Genomic DNA, 19,144 nt, shown 5'->3' with positions numbered 1-19,144 from the left:
GGTTTTCTGGAAGGCTTGCTCAGACGTTCTCAACAGCTGTAAATGTAAATGTCAGTAGCTGGCTCTGCATTACAAAACTCACAAAGTACACCTGTGCTGTTCTTCAAAATGATGCCAGCAAACCTGCTCCAGCAGGTATCCCATTTATTTGAGGAAGGGCTTCTCTCTTCCGTACTCCAAAGAAAATCAAGCTTTTAGAGGAACAGAGAATGATAGGCAAGCATGCATGATTAAGGCAGCATTAGGCACCGAGCCGGGAGTATGAGAAAAGGGAAAAGGTAAAAAAAACGCCAAATAATATAGTTTAAAAAAAAACCTATCAGGAAACTCAATACTGATATTTTAAAAATGTGCAGTGTTTCTGTCATGAAAGGGTTGTGCAACACGTAAGGGAGAATGTTGAGACAGGAAAAGGAGTTTTTCAGCAGAGTCCCTGAGACAGGACTTTGTGTTCTGTCCAACAGTGTGACATATCTTGGGACATGTCTTTTGTTTCCAGGGCCTGTGATAAAATATTCTGAAAGTAACTTAAGGGAGAAAGGGTTGTTTTAGCTCTTAGTTACAGGAGATTGTCCACTGTGGCAGTAGGAGCTGACAGGATCTGGTCGTGTTCTGTCCAGAATCAGGAGAAAAGAACAATGAATTCATGCACACTAATGCTCAGCTTGACTCCCACACAGCCGAAGATCCTCTGACCAGAAAACGATGCCCCACCCCACGGCAGGCGGGTCTTCCCTGCTGTAATCAGGATAGCATCCATACATTCCCAAAGGCCCTTCTCCCAGGAGAGTCTAGGTTTTGAAAGTTGACAGCTCTGACCATCACAGGGTTGCAGCCACACCCCAGCATGGTTATTTGTACTGCGGTACTTCAGGATGTTGTTGATGTTTTTGTCATAGTTACCTCATCTCTATAGTGCACTACCTATAGTGTCTACTCCAGAGATTGTAGATCTTCCTGTGCTTTGCTTGAGAGTGTGACTTTGATAAAAATCTGTAATTTTATAGTTATATTTTATACTTGAATATTCCAAATGCCCAGACATTTGAACTTAAGTGGATATTTAGGAATACATTTTATCCCCTAAACCACACATCAGTAGCTATATACATAGAGGTTTCCAAGAAATATTAAGTAATTCTAAAACCAGGTACTTTTGTATTAAACAGAGAAAGAAGGATGATGAAAGGTTTACTGTAGCTCATGGTTGCAGGGATATTAGTCTGAAGTCCTGTGTGATAAGGCAGAGTCATGATGCTGGGATCATAGGCTGGGGGCTGCTCACCCCAGGGCAAAGAGACAAGACGAAGAGGTTTCTGTTTACCTTGGATGACGTGTTATATTGTTGTTATGCTATCAATGGGTCCCTCTCCATTCATGTACTGTTAATGACCTGTAGACCATGGTATCACTGGACTCTGAGCTTCTCAGGCCCATTCTTCAGTACTTTAAGCTATATTCTTTAATTTATATGCAGTGACAAGTTAGAGTTTTCAGTTTCTGAATGTATAGACTATATATAGGGCCATCTTCCACATAAAGACACCATCAAGTACTGAGACGCATCTTGCCAAGGTAGCCAGGGATAACATCAAAGTCACCAAAAGATGCATACAGGCTTGTCAGGTATGTCCCTCCCCTCTCAGAACTTTGCTTTCCAAGTTGAAATGGGAGAAGTTCTTCACATTGTTCTCATACATTCGGAGCCCAAAGGAAAACACGCTTATTTCCTCACAAACCTCACCTCTGCTCTGTGTGGAACTACACAGCTTGCAGATGAAAATTCACCTTTCGGGTCCCGGAGCTCTGCCCACTGTGGCCTGACGACTTTCCCTGTAAGAGTCTCCGTGATTGCTAACCGGGTGGGAAATGCTAAAGTGTGCCTGTGAGAGCCTTTCCACAAATGATTTCATCATAAGGGCTCTAACCTAGTGGGTAGTATAATCCTTTGGATTTAAACTTCGAATAGATTATTGGGAGAACAGAGAACCTCTGCTAAGTGGAGACGTGTGTGTGTGTGTGTGTGTGTGTGTGTGTGTGTGTGTGTGTGTGTGTGTGTAAGTGGGTGGCTGGGGCTTGTCCTCTTCCTGTTTACCATGCTGCGCTCTCTGCCTTGGGTGAGCAGCCCCAGCCTATGATCTCACTGCTGTGACAGCCTTATCGAAGAGGACTACAGACTAATATCCCAGCAACCACGAGCTGCAGCAAACCTTTCGCCTCATCCTTTCAAGTTACTGTGTCAGTCCTCTTGCCACAGCAACAAGAAGGCTGATGGTCTTTCCGAACAGAACAGGTGCCGCTCCCACAGGGCAACCAGAAAGGAGGAGGCTGAAGCTGGTTTACACTGCAGCACTTCAAGGCCATTCTCTGGTAGCAGTACGGGACCACTGGTTAATTAGAAGAGCCATCACCACGACACAATGTTTGATTGTGACCAATTTTATTTTCAACGACATTGTTGGGTACTTTATGGCAAAGCAGAGTTCATCCAACATTTTATTTTGCATATTAAAAAAAGCTCCCAAGCAGTACCTTTATACAGAACATCTTCCCATAGGAGTCTCGTTCCGAGATGGCGGCCTGTAGCCGCAGGGGCAAGGACAATGAAGCACATCTCACCGTCTTGTTGCTCGTGGTTGTTTTGTTTTTGCTTAGTTTTGTTTTCTGAGCTACAGGTTATGTTGAATAAGTAACTCTTCAGCTAAAGGAACGAACACACACTTTGGGAACATTCAATCCTGAGTCCCTCATGTGGCCTTCATGACTAAGAGTTTTTAGGCACAGCTAAGGAATAACTGATCTTTAAAAATTTAGGTTTTAGTTTTTGGTATATGATTATTAAAGAGTTCTCAAAGCTACCTATGAAAGCTACTCCATCTAAAACACAGTGACTTCACACAGACAGTGCATCTAATATGCACAATGTAGTTGGTTTGTTCCGTCCTAGACACTGAGTGGTCCGAGGAGGGAGCATGGATGGCCCTCAACTAAGCTATCTAAGGACTGATACGGAAGTTTAAAAAGGACACACACTGTTGACACATCGAGGAGGTAATCATTTGAGACTATACTGTCTAGATAAAAGACTGTATTATCTTCAATTACTTCATTTCCCTAAAATGTGGCTGGAAAAACACGGACTCCTGGACTATAAAGCACTCCGTCAGCATTGCTGTTCAGTACCTTGGTTTATTTTTGGTTTATCTGCAAGTTGCATCCTGCCCACAGTGCTTCCTGCCTCATTCAAGTATAATAAAAGTAGAAATCTATAGAAGCTCCAAGGCTAAACAAACTATACATCATACAACAATTAATTTACAGTCAGAAGGTACTGGCAATGCCCTTCAGAAGCCTCAACAAAGACGCATCACAAAGTGTCCTAATCCACACACATGGCTATCACATAGATAGACCGTTCAGATCCATGTGCCGCAGAGTAGCTGTTAAAGGAATACAGACAGCCAGCGCTCGGTAGCACACACATTTCTGTTAAAGTAACAGTGTTGTCAATACTAATCAAAGGAACGTGATTTTCTTATTGCATATTTACTGTGGCTGAGGCAGTTAGGTATGATACAATAATGCAATCTCCACAATTATTTTAAATAAACAAGAGCACTTCTGCTAACAATACAAAGAGTAATTTTTTTTTCTGAAATCACATAGAACATTGCTACATACAGTTTTAGGCAAATACTGAAAGACATGACCTTAAGGCATCTGCCAGAAAAGCAGATGTGCATATTTATATAAACTAAACGACGCAAGAAAAATATTGCACAAAATCCTATGTTTTAAAATAAAATATTTCTGTCTCAATATACATAATTCCCTATTTTATAAACAAATCATAACATCAACTGGCTGTTACAAAGCCTTTCTAGTCCTTGAAGTTTTAAAAAACCAACACTAACAGGACTCTGGGCTCAACATGGGGAAAATGCTCACAGAGAATTGGCTTGCTAAAAAAAAAAAAATGACTACCTACATTAAGAGATGCTTGGGGAGACCCTACGTTTAGGGGTTCATTTTCCATTTTGAATTTTTATTCTGATTTTCAAATATCTTCTCAGACTGAAGACGCATTGACAGCAAGCAGTGGGGTTTTCAGGAGACAATTTACTCATAAAAGGGATCAACTTGTCCTGGAAGTCTGAGCAGAGAATGAATGGCTGTTGATTGCGAGAATGTCCACAGTCATTTGCTGTTGACCAGGAATTTTCCCTTTGTTAACCAACAACTACTTCATGGTCATTCCTGGGTCACACCATTAGCATTAGATCAGCATAGGATCTTAGTAACAGTCACACCTTTAGCTAAGAAGAAAAAGGCTATCTAGAAAATGTTGCTACCAAGATTTTTTTTTAATGTAAAATCTGGACTCCCATCAGCATGCTAGGTTCTTCCTTTATGTACCCTAAGTTACTCTTGAACTTGGGGACGTGGCCATCGATACTGCATGTCCTGTGGATGGTCAAAGCAAGGACTCAGCCTAGCAGTGCCTCCAAATCTATCCTTTAAAGTGGGATCTTAGCAGCATTCTAGTGGCTCACGTAATTACTCAAAGAGTTAATGATTCTGTCATTAGAACATACTTTAAATACAGCAGCAGTTCTTGAAAAGCATCTCTTGGTGTTGATTCTTGAGCAAGTACCGTGTAAGCAAATACATCTTTTCTGCATTTTATTATTATTGTTAATTATTATCTTAACGCCTGCACTTCCCTTCCCTTTTAATTGATTCCCTGGAGCTGGGTAATTGTTTATTTCCACACCCTTACATCCTTAATTATTATACCTTGCTCCTGACTGGTACAAAAAAATCAATAAATATTTTCTCAGTGAAGGAGAGTTACTAACTTTGAATTGGAAAAGTAACCCTGCAACAGTCTGATACAGGAGAGGCTAAATCAGGTGACCACCACTGTACTTTACTCAGCGACATCTTCACTTTAACAAAGCTGCGGCTCCACATCTGTTCTCCTATCTTTAGGCCCCTGACTCCGTGGATGCAGAGCCTGAGAGAGACTCAAGACCAGGCACAGCTCAGGGGTTGGATTAGCAACACATGAAGCACAAGATGCGGAAGCCAGAGCTCAAGTCTCTAGAGGAGCAGAAGCGGCTTCTCTGAAATGTTTAGTTTGGGAGCTCTCAGTTTCTAACAGACAGTGCAAGCAGAAACATGTATTCTCAATAGCAGGGAACTTATATTTGGTTTGGTTTAGGCAAAGCAAAAGATATTCCCTGTTTTTTTAAATTTCAGAACTCATCTTATAGTCTCTTACTTTTTTCTACTGTCTCCATCATAATACTGCGAAGTCTCATTTAAAAGCCAACTTCAAATACTCAAGGTTTGTGAAGCACCCACTTGCTTCCAGTTTTCTGGACATTTTTTAAAAGAATAAGGTGTACAGTTTTGTTTTTTCTTTTTAACATAAAGTAGCTGTTTTTGCTTGTTACAGTAAGGCACAGATCACTTAAGTGGCTTAAGACATTATTTGTGAGTGGATAAATGTTTCCAAATAGCCTAGTGCGACAGTGGAGCATCTCACAAGCTGACTCAAAGCAGAGAACCATGAACCTGTGGCCATAGGTTTATCAAGGACAAGGACTGGAAGCCAGTGTTTTAAGCTGCAATCAGGATGGTCTCACTTTTAGACAATGAATTCTGACATGAAAACAGAGAGCTCACTTGAAAAATCACATTGAAAGCTCTACACTCTGTCCAGAGCCCTGTGAGAATGCTTGCCCAGCACCCTGTGAGAATGCTTGCCCAGCAATGGAGCCGCCACACCAACCTTCCTCCTCCCACTCATATCCCCTTCCGATATGTGGCTTTCCTGTTATTCAGTAAACTGGGAATAATGAAGGGCACACGCAGGCAAAATCTCACAGCCTTGACTGCTATTAATGTGCAAAAATGAGGATTAAATATGCCCTTCTATAACAGGCCCATCCTCATAACGACAAGCTCCACCGTCCACTACAAAGGAGGGAATTGTTACCTCAAGCACAACTACCTATTTATATTTTGGAATGCAGTTTTAAAAAATGACCTGTGTAAATATTTTAAGGGCTATGTTAAACAAATCTCCTAAAATTCTGGCTAAAATTCTATTCTTTAAGTAAATACTTTAGAGTATGGCCTTCAATGGCTTTGCAAACTTTTTTTTTTTACTAAAAGATTTCTGAAAATCAATCATCACGTTTGAGGATGTATAGAACAGAAACATGGCAGGTTCAAATAAACCAACTGCACATCTAGCATGAGGGACCTGCATGTGCTTCAGATGTGCTCCAAAGGTAAACTGTGAGGGAGGCAGGTACCATAAAGAACTACAAGGGCTGTATTCTGATACTTGTCTGCCCTAAATAATTCTCTGTGCCTGCTCTTCCTTTCTTCTCTCTCTCCTGCTCTACTGCCACAGAACAGGTGAGGGACACATTCCTAGTGGAGAACCCCACAGGCGTTCCAAGTCAGCACAGCATGGCACACCCCTTCAGACGCTGTGAAAATGGTACTTCTCTTCTGTAATCTTCTCCCTCAAGCCTATGAGCTCATGCAATAATGAGAAACATACTACATACTTTACAGGAGCTGGACATCTGATCAATATTCCTAAAAACTTCAAGGCCATCAAAACTAAGAAAGTGAAGTGCCAGGGTGAGGAGACACCTCAGCAGACGTGATCGCAGAGGTACTTGAGAACTCTGAGGGGGAGAACGGGACAGAATGGGACACCAGGGAACAGCCAGAGCTCTGAATGCCATGCCGTGCAGCGAGTCAACAATACGGCAATGGCAGCATACTACACAGGATGCTAGCAACAGCAGACACAGGATCCATGGCTATGGGAACTCAGTACCATCTTTGCATTTTCCTACAAATCTACAACGTTTAAAATACAAAGTTAATTATTTAAAAAGCAAACACAAGGTAAGGCTATGAGCATCTTCACAGCAAGTCAGTTAGGAGAAGAGCTGGACAACTGCCTATCTGGACTCCACAGGGCATTTGGCTTTCTGGAGGTGGACTGTAGTTAACATGTACACAGAGATCGAACATTGTCTGCGGGGCTTCTTTGTAAGCAGAAGCTTTTCACTTCACATTGTAATTCAGCACTTAATATAGTTCACTGAAAGGTGAATACACACATTCACTTGTTTGGAAAACATGGCTGCATGTCTTTATAAAAAGCACGTAATTTCCACTAGAGTGCATTTGAACTTGAAAGAAATGGTGAGCTTAATTCCTGATAGAAAAAGGCATTATTGCTCTGCAGGACAAGACAACTCCTCTTTCAAGCTTCGCATGTAGCATCACGTGTTATCTGTATGCTTAACATAACTGGAGGATTAAGGCAATTAGTGGGTTAACAGTTTCATCAGTGTCAGGCTATTTTTGTTCAGTTTTGACATCTTGATCAGTTCATGCTCAGCCAGATTAGTACAGTACCTACTGGCTATATGTAGGGGTTATATATGCACACTTATTTTAAATAAAATGAACAGCATTAAGCACCAAATACTGGGAAAGCTTAAGTTCAAAACACACTTTCAGCCTATGTACAAATTAGTACCTGATTTAACAGCACAGTAGAATTCATTTTATGCTGGGGAACCAATGGTAATATAGATCCATGAGATGAACAGACAGGGAAACCAACTAGACAGCAGTAAGGTTATCATTCCTATCAGTGATTCTCTTTACTGTTCCCATCATGGGGAAGTAATTCCATGTCTCTGGAGAAGCCAAGAGGCAAGCAACTGACCCCTCTACTGGTACCTTAAGTTTGGTTTTCACTTTTGCTTTCTTCTGAAATGTTTAAACCTTGTTGGAAGTCACATGACATGTGACACAATGACACTACTTCTTGGAGAAGTCCAACATCTTTTGAAGGCTTCGTCTCCTCTTTCCCAGCTTTTTCCCAGGGAACAAAAGTAGACTGGCGGTTCCCAGGGCTGGGTACCAGCAGATCATCTGAAGCTTGACTTAGTGTTTGCTTCACCTCTGGTTTTCCTTTATGCGTCTGAGAAGCTTCAGGAGTGGCTGGCTGGAAACCGGAATCTGAAGTAGAAGCGGACTTTTCCACCACAGTAGGGACACTTACACTGTCAGCACTGAAGGGCTTCTCAGTGTTCTCCTCTTTCAAGATAAATAGGGAATCTGTCAACCCACTGGAGCAAACTCTTTTCCTGGGGGATGGAGGGAGGTGCTTGCCATGGAGGGCGCTGTCATCCTGCCCGAGATTCCACTCTCCCTGATCGCCAGAAGCACACAGTAGGGTCAGGTTATTCTCACTGGGAGCGTTGGACTTGTTCTGAGAAGGGAAATAACAACTTCAGAATACTTACAATAAAATTACTTTAGTAAATTGGTGTCCACTTCGAAAACCAGGTTCCCCTGTTTCATCAGGGACCTGAGCCTCGCCCCTGGGGTAGGAGAGCATTGACTGAATTCTGGCAGCTCCTGCCAGCTCCATGAAGTGGAATGAAGGGATGTCCGGTGGGGTCTCCACAAACTCTGGTTTCACATTCAAATTCACATAGAACTTTCAGTCAGAATGGGGTCCCCCTGCACATAATTCTACTTTAAGTTTTTAAAAAAGACTTAATTTAGTTCATTTGGAACTGCTCACTTTTCAAACAAGATACTAGAAGAAAAGATTTTAAGACATATTAATTATTGTATTTCTTAAAAGCTCAGAAATTTTTATAAAACTAGGAATTATTTCACATAAACATTTCTTCACAATGATGAATATTAAATTAGACACCGACATGGAAAAGGGCATTGTCTGGTAGCGCCAGGGCAGTGGATCCTGCAGCAGTTTTAGTAGCAGGAATAATCTATACGAATTACATTTTTTATCATACTTTGAAGTTTCTGTACCTACCTAGAGGGAAAATGCTTCTGTGAACTAAGTTTATTTATCTGATTGGGTGGCCTCGGCAAGGGCAAGAGTGCTTCCATTCCTCTGTAAGTTAAAGTCAACTAACCGTGGGCTTGTAGTCAATGTCGTCCATGGATCTGAAGAAATCCAGGCTCTTGGCGGGTGCCAGCTTTCCTTGGTCAGAGCTGTGTGTGCTCAGCGTGTCCAGGATCTCGCCCAGTAAATCCATCTCACCTGAGTAAGGAGCCTTCACCTGTGCATCAACAGAGTCGTCGCTCTCATAGAAATAGGCAGATGTTTCTTCACCGTCTTCAGAAGATATCCTGAGGAGAGAAAGAAGGTGGAGGAGTCAGCACAGGCTGAGTCTCAACTCACTCACTATGTCAGCAAAACAACAAAATGACAGCTGAAGGGGAGGGTGATGCTCCCTTTTAATCCCAGCAGTCTAGAGGCTGAGGCAGGAGGATTACAAGTGTGAGGCTAGTCTGGGTTACAGAAAGGAAACAGGAGAAGGGGAGGGGAAGGGTTAAGAGGAGGAAAGGAAGGTGGGGAAGAAAGAAGAGGGAAACAGGAGACAGAGAGAAAAGGAAGGAGAGAGGAGAGGAGGGGTTTGAAGGGCTGGCAGGGACATGGTCAAAGTCTCCACAGTCATGCAAACATCTATCTCAAATACTGAAAAACTGAAGCACACACGGTAAGAACAAATAAACACAAAGTCATGGCTTGATAATCTGAAGTCGGACTTCCATCAATCTCATGCTATAGGATTTGGGGATTCCCTAGAAACATTAGAATGAACACTTAGAAAGTTTGCAACATTCCAGTATACTCCAGTATATGGTTGTCCTTTTCTTACTCTATTTTAGAGAAGAATTGATATTCTCCTATGTAGACAGATTTATTTCATATGTAGAATGTCCATTTTATTAGAATGTATCTTAAAATTGCTAAACAAAGTGAAGTTTATACAGTTTTCCATCCTTCGTATCCAGTAACATTCTGAATCTCCTTCCTGGGATGGCTGTGGCGGTATCCTCCCCTTAAGCCTGCCTTGGCTCAGTCTGACTGACTGTCGCCAACTTCTTTCAGTGTGGGGTGAGAAGCTGACCTCATCTGTGCCATACTTTCCCCTCCTCGGACACCTCTGTAGATAACTCTGCTTCCCAAGAACATGGCATTTCAAGTCTATTGTGCCTGCCCTGTCCCAAGCCTCACTCCTCACAGTGTTGCAAGGGGTGCCATTTCTGTTTGTTGATGGACATTGTGAGGGAGCAGAGCATGGACTTTACTGGTGTCTAACACCATCCACTGGATAGGCCCAAAGTGCTGGACTCACTTGCTTGCCCTTTCGATGTCATCATCATCATCATACAGGGTGCCGTCGAGGCTCTTATGGGGCCTTTTCAAGTGTGCCTGAAAGATACATTGACAATAAGCTGAGTTACTGATTTGAAATGCCTCTTTAATAATTTTAAAGGAACAATGTGATTTTTAGAAGAAATACTTAGAAATATGTTTTCAAAGCTTTGAATGTCATCCACTAACCTGACAAATTAGATAGAACAAGGAGAAAAAGAACAAAGCAGCATTTAAAAAAGAATCAGCACTTCCTAGCTTTGCAAGAACAACTGGAAATACACATGTGGACAGTCACACCATGCATCCACATGCAACCATCACATTTTTAAAAGACACACCAAGAGTTGCCAATTTTATTCCCTATCACATCTCCTTCAAGTCTAAGTGTTTTAGAAAGTGCTTTCAATTCTAAGTATATAAATGAATATAATGCCAGGTGGTTTATAAAGCTGCAAAATGTAGGCTCTGGTTCTCCAGAGGTTCTGCAGCGTTGGGGCTCCGATTGTAACATTTTTAGATGATCTCAGTGTTGGATCTGAAGAACCCACTCTCAAAACCAAGATTTTAAAAGTAATGATTTATTATTTTTACCTGAAAATACTATATTATATATTCATTAAATGTTCTAAAATGTAAAATGTTCATGTTGACTGACTGATTTGTTTGTATGCACATGCATTCCATAATACACATGTGGAAACCAGACGACAACTTGTGGGAGTTGGTTCTGTCCTTCTACTCTGTAGGTTCTTGGAATTGAACTCAGGCCATCCGGCTTGGTAATAAGTACCTTTACCTGCTCGGCTGTCTGGCCAGCCCTAGGTATGTATTTTTAACAAATATTTGTTTTTAAAGATTTATCTTATGTGTATGAGTGTGTGTATGTATGTATGAATGTATGTATGTGTATGTATGGATGTTTGTGTGTATGTATGTATGAATGTATGTATGTGGATATATGTATGTATGCTTGTGTGTGTATGTACATATGTACATATGTATGTATGTATGTATGTATGTATGTATGCATGTATGTGCACCACTGCATGCCTGGTGCCTGCAGAGGCCAGAGCAGGGTGTCAGATTCCTGGAACTAGAGTTACAGACTGTTGTGAGACTCCATGAAGTTTCAGAGATCTGAGTCCTCCATGAAGGGTTTTTAGCGCTGAACCATCTTTCTAGCTCCAAGATGTCTTTAGCGCAATTTAAAAATTGTGACATCTACAAATTAACAATTACCTTTAATATTTTATATCATATAGACTATATCCATACATTTCATCTTTGGGTCAGATGACACAGGTCGGTGCTGCCTGTGGTTGCCATGTCTACAGTCTCCTGGACACCTTCACTTTCCCCTTTCCTTTGTGCCAGCCATGTAAAACATGTCTAAAACATTGTGTCCTATCCTCTTTTCCTGAAAACTGGCAGTTTATGTGGTGGTGCAGATTCCATTTCCAGTGACTGATGTTTGTTTCTGGTCATCATGAGCCATGTGGTGATGGGCATCTTTACAGTGTACTGTAGGCATGTGATGCTGAGTTTTGTAACATGCTTTGGGCGCGGCTGGCCTTGTCACTCATTCCAACTTACCTCAATTTTTCCCTTGATGGTTCCATTCACCTGCCATAACCACTGGTGGGTCTACTTTTCATTAGCATGATTATTCCTTTCATACTTGTTAGAATTTCATAAAAATACCTTTATTATTTAGCACTATATTAAAATACAATATAGACAAAAAAAGTGTAGAAGTTGTTGATGGGCTTTTATTTCTAAGGGTAAGTCACTGTCCCAGTATCTCTAAACTGATGACAATATGAGGTTATTTTAAATATTGTCATGGCTTGTATATACTTAGTACATTTCAAACCACCAGTTATTATTAATATTCGAAACACCCTGTCTTTGAATTTTGACTTAAAAGATGTTTATCTTCAAGACACACATCTTAGGAAAGTCCCAGGTTAAAGGATTCACGGTTAGGTTTTCTCTTGAAAATAATCCGGCGCAGGGGACTGGCCTTGACCTCCCCACTGAGAGTTAAAGCTACATAAAGAAGACCTGAGGAATTCTAAAATGTTTGCTTTACTGTTACACATGCTTCAATGTTTCAAACATAAGGTTTATATTTTTAAATCATCTGCCTTTTACCTGTTGAAGCAGGCCCATGTCTTCTCTGACATGATCTCAGAAAAGACTTTGGATAATGTCACTCAGAGATGAAAACTTGGTGTCATGGTGCTCAAAACCGTGTACCATCCTTCTGGGTGGGGAACTTTCACCTTGAATTTGCCCCTAGCAACAACCCCTAAGGGGAGAACTGCCTGTCTCCCAGCCCACAGACGTCTCCATTTGTTGCACTACAGAATAAGTCTTTTGGGTGTCAAGAACTGCTCCACCTGCTCACCCCTTGGGGCCAATGCTCCTAAGGTGAAGAAACATTGACACACAGACACACAGACACACAGACACACAGACACACACACACACACACACACACAGAATAAGCACTTGTGATCTGTGACTAAAATGTGTAACAAGTTCCCCATGAGTCTAATGATTAGAAAGTACTGAGGACAGGAGGTGGGGCTGGTTGGAGAGGGGAACAATTTTGTAGACGAAGGGGAGAGGGATGGGATAGGGGACTTAAGTCCGGGAAACCGGGAAAGGGAATAACATTTGAAATCTAAATAAAAAAATATCCAATAAAAAAATTTACTCCAAAAAAAGAGAAGGAAAAAGAAAAGAGAAAGTACCGAAGGACTAAGACTATGTCAGTTTGCCACATAAACCAAAGCTTCTTCAGTTGGACAAAGTTCTCAGAACTATCTAGAAACAACACCTATGTGTTGATACCACAACATTAGTTCTGGGAGGGAAGATCGATCTTACTCTGCTTCCCAAAACAGCAAAAGCAAGGAACAAACGATGTGACGCTCTAGTGTCATTGCAGTGAACTCTACCTGTGTGAGCATGGCTGCCATTTGCCACGTTCTAATAAACAACTGAAATGTCAAACAAAATGACTAACTCAGTTGCCGCTTGTTAAAGTCACACTATTTAAGAAGAGGAGAATACTAAGCAGGAAGTACATGACAATATTTTTGCTAAGTATTCTGCAAAGCCCCCACATACACACAGTAAGGTTCTTCCCACTTACCATTTCAGAGCCTAAATGAACTCCACAATAAATCCAAGTCCAAGTCACACACAGCATGAGAACAGGGACAGCGGCAACAGAGGACACACCATTTCCTGTTGTGCTGCAGATCCTGGATGCCCCAAGGTGCCTTAATCCCACAGCTGCCTGCCTGACGACAGCTCTCAAGTATTTCACCCAAAACACTCTTTGCACAATCTCTTAAGTCATGAAAAGAACCTCATCAGAAAACCTGTTATTTCACACTTCCTACCTCTATCAATTTTCATGGAGATGCTACAAACCAGTGTACTTTACAAGAGAAATTCATGTGAGATTTTTAGGAACACATAAAACCAACCAATAACCAGTTTCCTTTTTTGTAGATGTTAACCTATATCCAATGAAGACTCGAGCCACTGCTGGCATCTGCACTGTGGGCCTCCTGTGTGTCTTCCCCTGCACTGTTTGCTGTCTTGTCTCATTGGTGCCTTCATTTCTCCGGGTGATGGCTAACCTTGACTGTCAACTTGACACACGTGGGAAGAGAGAACAGAAGAACTGCCTTCTTCACATTACCCTGCTGGCATGTCTAAGGGGGCAGTTTCTTAATTGTTAACTGATGCAGGAGGCTCTCTGCCCATTGTGGGCAGTGCCACCCCAGGCAGGTAGACTTGGGCAACATAAGAAAGGTAACTGAATGCATGCCTGGGAACCAGTCAGTAAGCAGCATTCCTCCGTGATTCTGCTTCAAGCTCTTGCCTTGCCTTTTGCTAGGATAGACTGTTACTTGTAAGTGGAAACAAACACTTTGCTCCTCAAGTTGCTTTTGGTTTATCATAGCAACTGAAAGTAAAACAGAACACGTTAGAAGCTAAACAGAATAGGTATGTGATTTTTCCCACTGACATCGGCTTGTCCTTTCTCCAAAGCAGGCAGCTGACGCTTCCTGAACAAACAAATATCTGCATATATAGCAGGTAGGTTCTTGTCTTAGGGTTACTTTTGCTGTGGTGAAAGATCACGGCCAGAGCAAGGTGGGGAGGGAGGGTTTATTTGGCTTACACGTCATCTTACCGTCCATCACTGAAGGAAGTCAGGACAGGAACTCACACAGGGCAGGAAGCTGGAGGCAGGAGCTGATGCAGAGGCCGTGGAGGGGTGCTGCTTACTGGCTTGCTCCGCATGGAAGCTCTGTCTGTTTCAATACCAGCCCAGGGAGGGCCCCACCCACAATGTGCTGGGCCCTCCCCATCAATCACTGATTATGATTATCATTCTCTTACTTTAGGTTCCCTCTTCCCTGATGACTTTAGTTTGTGTCAAGCTGACATAAAGCCATTCAGCACAGTTTGTTGAGCATTTTTCTGGCTGACATCAGCCGCTTCAGTGTTCCTGAGGCACAGAGGGGCATAGGCCCATTTATTACCTCAATGAAGACTGAAGGACCATCTTTCTGTGCCCAGGCATTAGGCTATAATTGAGGCACAAGAATCAGCAAGAAGAGGGCTCTGTGTCCTTATGCATGTTAGTCTAGTGAATAAAAACTACACAAACTCTGACCATCACACCAACAAGCACAAAAAGTGTGACTTAAATTAGCTTCTACTAAGCTATCTCTGCTGTGAGAGCACTTGGTAAGAATCTGACCTAACAATGAGAGCCCAAAGGAACTCCATTCCCTGAGTTCTGAAAGGTCACAGGTGCTAAGGAGCTGATGATAAATAACTACAAGGTCCCTCCACTGGGACAATCTGGAAACATGGGAAGTTCATCCTGGCTTGGTTCGTTATCATGGTACTCATGCTTTCTAGGCCCCTAAAACTTGCAGTTACTCTTTTGATCACTAGGTGGCACACACTTATTACAAAGACAGCTGGACCTATGTAACACGGTGTCACAGAGAGTCACCATAGATTTAGCCGGAGAATGTGGGGGATGAGAATGTTGGCAAAGGTGGCCAGAAAGAACCAACGCTGGATTCCCAGATGATGTAGAGCACAGAAGGTCACAGGCTCAACTGTCTTCTAGGATCTTACTAAACGTTGGATCTTCACGTTAAGGGTGCATCTGTTTTTAGTTCTTAGCACCTCTTCATTCCACAAACATGCCGTAAGCACCAACTATATGCATTTCCATGGCGCACATTCAATAATAATAATAACTATCTCCTTTGCATGAGGAATAAACATACTGCAAACAGGAAATAAACCCCGCAACCCATTAGTCACTTAGAGTTACAGACAGGAGGGCGATTACCACGCCTTCTCGGATCCAGGTGTTACGCAGGGAAGAAGCACCCTGGGAATATAAAACAGAGGCTGGATGGCTCCATGGCTAAGAGCATGTATTGTTTTTGCAGGACTTGCATTCATTTCCCAGTACCCTTGGGTGTCTCACAACTGCCTGTAATTTTGCAGGCTGCTGAGACTTCTGGTCACGTTTACAAACCCTCACACAAACTGATGCACACAGACACATGGTTAAAAATAAAAAAAAATAATAAAATAAAATAAAAAGAAGATAAGGCAGGCAAAGCTTCTATCACTTAGAAACAAGAAATTAAAAATGAGACTTAGAACTGAATGTCACAAATCTCAATCTAAATTCTGAACATGTATAATTGTAAAATACAAGTCTGCTTCCATGAAAATACAGAGTGCATATTTAGTGTGTGAAAATTCACAAGGTTATTGCTAGGACGGTGGGAAAATGTTACAGTATTGAAAAGGAACGTCTATCTGTGCAATGAAAGCTGACGATGCTTCTTTCCCTTCCTGGAGCTGACCCCGTGTAGACACTGAGTGAAATAAAGAAGACTGATGCAGACAGGAACTGTTTAAAGGAAAGAAAACACACACGATCTCACAGAGAAGGACTAAGTCACAAGACCCCACAACTCAGTGTTTGAGGAGAACTCAAGAAGCAAATTCAGTCTGGTTGCAATAGCAAGAGAAATGCTCCCTCCCTTGCAATGCCTTCTGGGAAGCATATCAGACTGTACAATGGCCAAAGCCAAGGAGCCTGGTAAGCTTGCACTTACCGCTCTGATCACTAGATGGCAAACAATGCTAACGAGGCAAACTGCAGCTTAAGCTCAAGGGTGGGGTAGGGTGGGGATTGGGTTGGGGGTGGGGTGGGAGGGATAGGATTGATATGAGCAGGTGAAACAGCAAACAACTTGTTTCGCCTTCACAGAATTGAGATTCTGATAACGTATGTAACATTTCTGAGACAGACTCTGTGAAGTTCAGATTGGCCTCGGCTGCTTCACAGTGCTGCACAAGGCTGGGATTACAGGGGTGTGTGTGTGTGTGTGTGTGTGTGTGTGTGTGTATGTACTATGTTTTAGAAAACATAACCTAATCTCTTTTTAAAGATTTGTATGTGTTACTGCCTGCATGTATGTAAATCACCTGTGTGGAGTGAGGCAACCAAAATCCAGAAAGGCTTCTGCTGAGACAAAGTCTACAGCAAACGCCCGGTGTTATGCATAAAAGCCATTTTGGAATATGGAAATATCACAGAACAGTGCCTTGAACATGCACAGTGGTTTTGTTATTTGAAAAGAACTTTAAAATATTTTTTAAATGTTTAGTGGTAGTAACTGAAGCACAGGTAAAGACTTGCAGACGGTTTCTTTCCTTCCGTTTTAGATGTTTCCTTGAAGAGCTCACTTCACCACAAACTGTGCTGAACACTTTCCAGGTGTGTATGATAGGGCAAGTGTTAGCAAGTACTTGGGTAAGAATCAGAAAGGACAGAGCTGGGACTCTGTCCCAGGTGTGCAGAGCCCACTGACACTCTCTTTTCTATTATCACCTGCTTCCTCAGGGTGTCCTGGAGCTGTGAAAGAAAGGCTGCCTACAGAGCGAAGTCTCAACCTGACTTTAAAGTGGGGTTGTACTAGAGACGGGGATGATAATGCAGGAAGGCAGGACGCAGTGAGGCAGGAGGCTGCACCGAGCCTGAGGATTGAACAGCCTCCTGCTGGTGCACTTAGGGGGACTGGAAGGACTAACAAGTCTGATGATTTGTGAGATTGAATGAATTGAGTTGATGATTCTTGTTTCATTGGGTAAAAAGCTAAGGTCTTATGGAAGCCTGACACCAGTCATGAGAAGATGGGACAGTATCAAAATGTGTCCTTACTTTTAAAGGCTGGAGAGACGACTCAGTGATTTAGAATAGGCGCCTCGTTCTGTTCCCAGAACATAAAGCAGTTAGCAACACTCAAATTCTAGTCCCAGGAAATCTGTAGTGCTCTTCTGACCTGCCCTAAAGCCTGCTGTGGAGGTAAAGGGACATGGCTTACCTAAGACTGAAGATATACCAGAGCACAGAAAAGCCACAAGGCCTGGACCAAGTTCAGCCCTGCCCGAATGTGGCTCATGTAGACAGGACTTCAGAAACTTAGGATGAATCAAGAAAACTGAGAGAACTAGAACTTTCTCCAGAAGTATTCTACAAAAGCACAAGATCATAGCATTCTACTGATATGTTTATCAATAATAAAATCCAATTCCAGACACACAAACCCTCTTGTAATAATGCCATTAGAAAAGAAAAAGCACACTCATTTACAGATGCAAATATAATACTCTCTACATAAAGTCCAGAATTCAATTAAGAATTATGAGACAACAATGAACAGATAAACAATGCATGAGGAATGAATGATAGCAAAAATGGGAATTTTAAGAAAGAGTCAAGTGGAATTGATAGAAAACAAAGCAATACATCATGATAGAATAGATGAAAAATAGTTCCAGTGACCTCATAAGCAGATTTAATGAACACTGCATTCTGAAACAGGAAAAAAAAATGACCACAATTGAATAAAACAAAAAGAAAATAAAGCAAAACAAGTGAGATGAAGAACATTAACAAGGAAATAGGGTGCAGAACACCCAGAAGCTGAGCCCCACCATCAACGTGTACAGTGCATTCTGTTTCCAGAGTAGACGTTCTGTCTGTACCCACCTCTTTCCCTCCCTCCCTTGTTTCCTCCTCTCTCCCCACCTCCCTCTCTCCACCTGACCTCCTCATGTGTGTATAGTTATTGTAAATAAAATGGGAAAATATTACCTTAATATGAAACTGAGTGTCGTGAGCTTTGAAAGCAATGGGTAACAGACTCTAGTTCTCAGAATAGCCCACAGAGGCCATCGCTCACCATCATTTCACAGCTCATCAGGCTTAGGTTAGGAAAGGTGTGTGTTCACAGACCATCCATAGGACAGAGTTGCTATTCTTGTCTGCGTTCGCCATACTGTAAAGACTCAGATATTTCTGTTCCCTCCTCTTAAGTGACAAGGCTGATTGGCAGAGAGGGAATATAGAAGTCTTCCTGTATTTGTAAATCATGGCCCTTAAGAACTTCAAAAAAAAGCAAGTGATCTTCAAAGCTAAACTGGCAGGACTAACAATACTGGAGGTTCCGAGGAGACACATGGCCTCGAAAGCCAGGAAGTGGCTTACTCTGATAGTTAAATGGGACTCTCCTGGAGGATACATTCACTCTGTCCAAATCACACCACCAGTGCATTAACAGAGGCTCAATTTAATTTAGTCTTAATCTTTTCTAGCTTTCTTTTTATTAACTTAAAAAAATCATCAAGTGTTGGAGTTGACAAGACCCCTGGTTTGGCAAAATACTCATCCTGGAAACAGAGCGCTTTAGGGTTCACTCTGCCCTGTCGCTCAGAGACTATGATAAGCTGGCCTGGTAATATTCCAGGAGGCTAAAG

At 42.0% G+C, this 19,144-nt stretch overlaps 1 protein-coding gene across 8 annotated transcripts in view; it reads right to left on the bottom strand.

Annotated features, from left to right (window-relative positions):
• Positions 1-2,423: 2,423 nt before the first annotated feature.
• Dennd1b (DENN domain containing 1B) overlaps positions 2,424-19,144 on the bottom strand; it is a 231,516-nt gene continuing 214,795 nt past the window's right edge. For 7 of the 8 annotated variants that reach the window (XM_087580156.1, XM_087580157.1, XM_087580158.1 and 4 more), the window contains 3 exon segments: positions 10,230-10,306; positions 9,000-9,216; positions 2,424-8,320 (listed from right to left, as the gene is read on the bottom strand). In XM_087580156.1, coding sequence (XP_087436282.1) covers positions 7,787-8,320; positions 9,000-9,216; positions 10,230-10,306 — 828 coding nt within the window. In that variant the 3' untranslated portion in view covers positions 2,424-7,786. 8 annotated transcript variants of the gene reach the window in all.

Source organism: Rattus norvegicus, chromosome 13, assembly GCF_021556685.1.
Source record: "Rattus norvegicus strain SHRSP/BbbUtx chromosome 13, alternate assembly SHRSP_T2T, whole genome shotgun sequence".
Lineage (NCBI taxonomy): Eukaryota > Metazoa > Chordata > Mammalia > Rodentia > Muridae > Rattus > Rattus norvegicus.
This window is presented reverse-complemented; position numbering and strand designations above follow the sequence as displayed.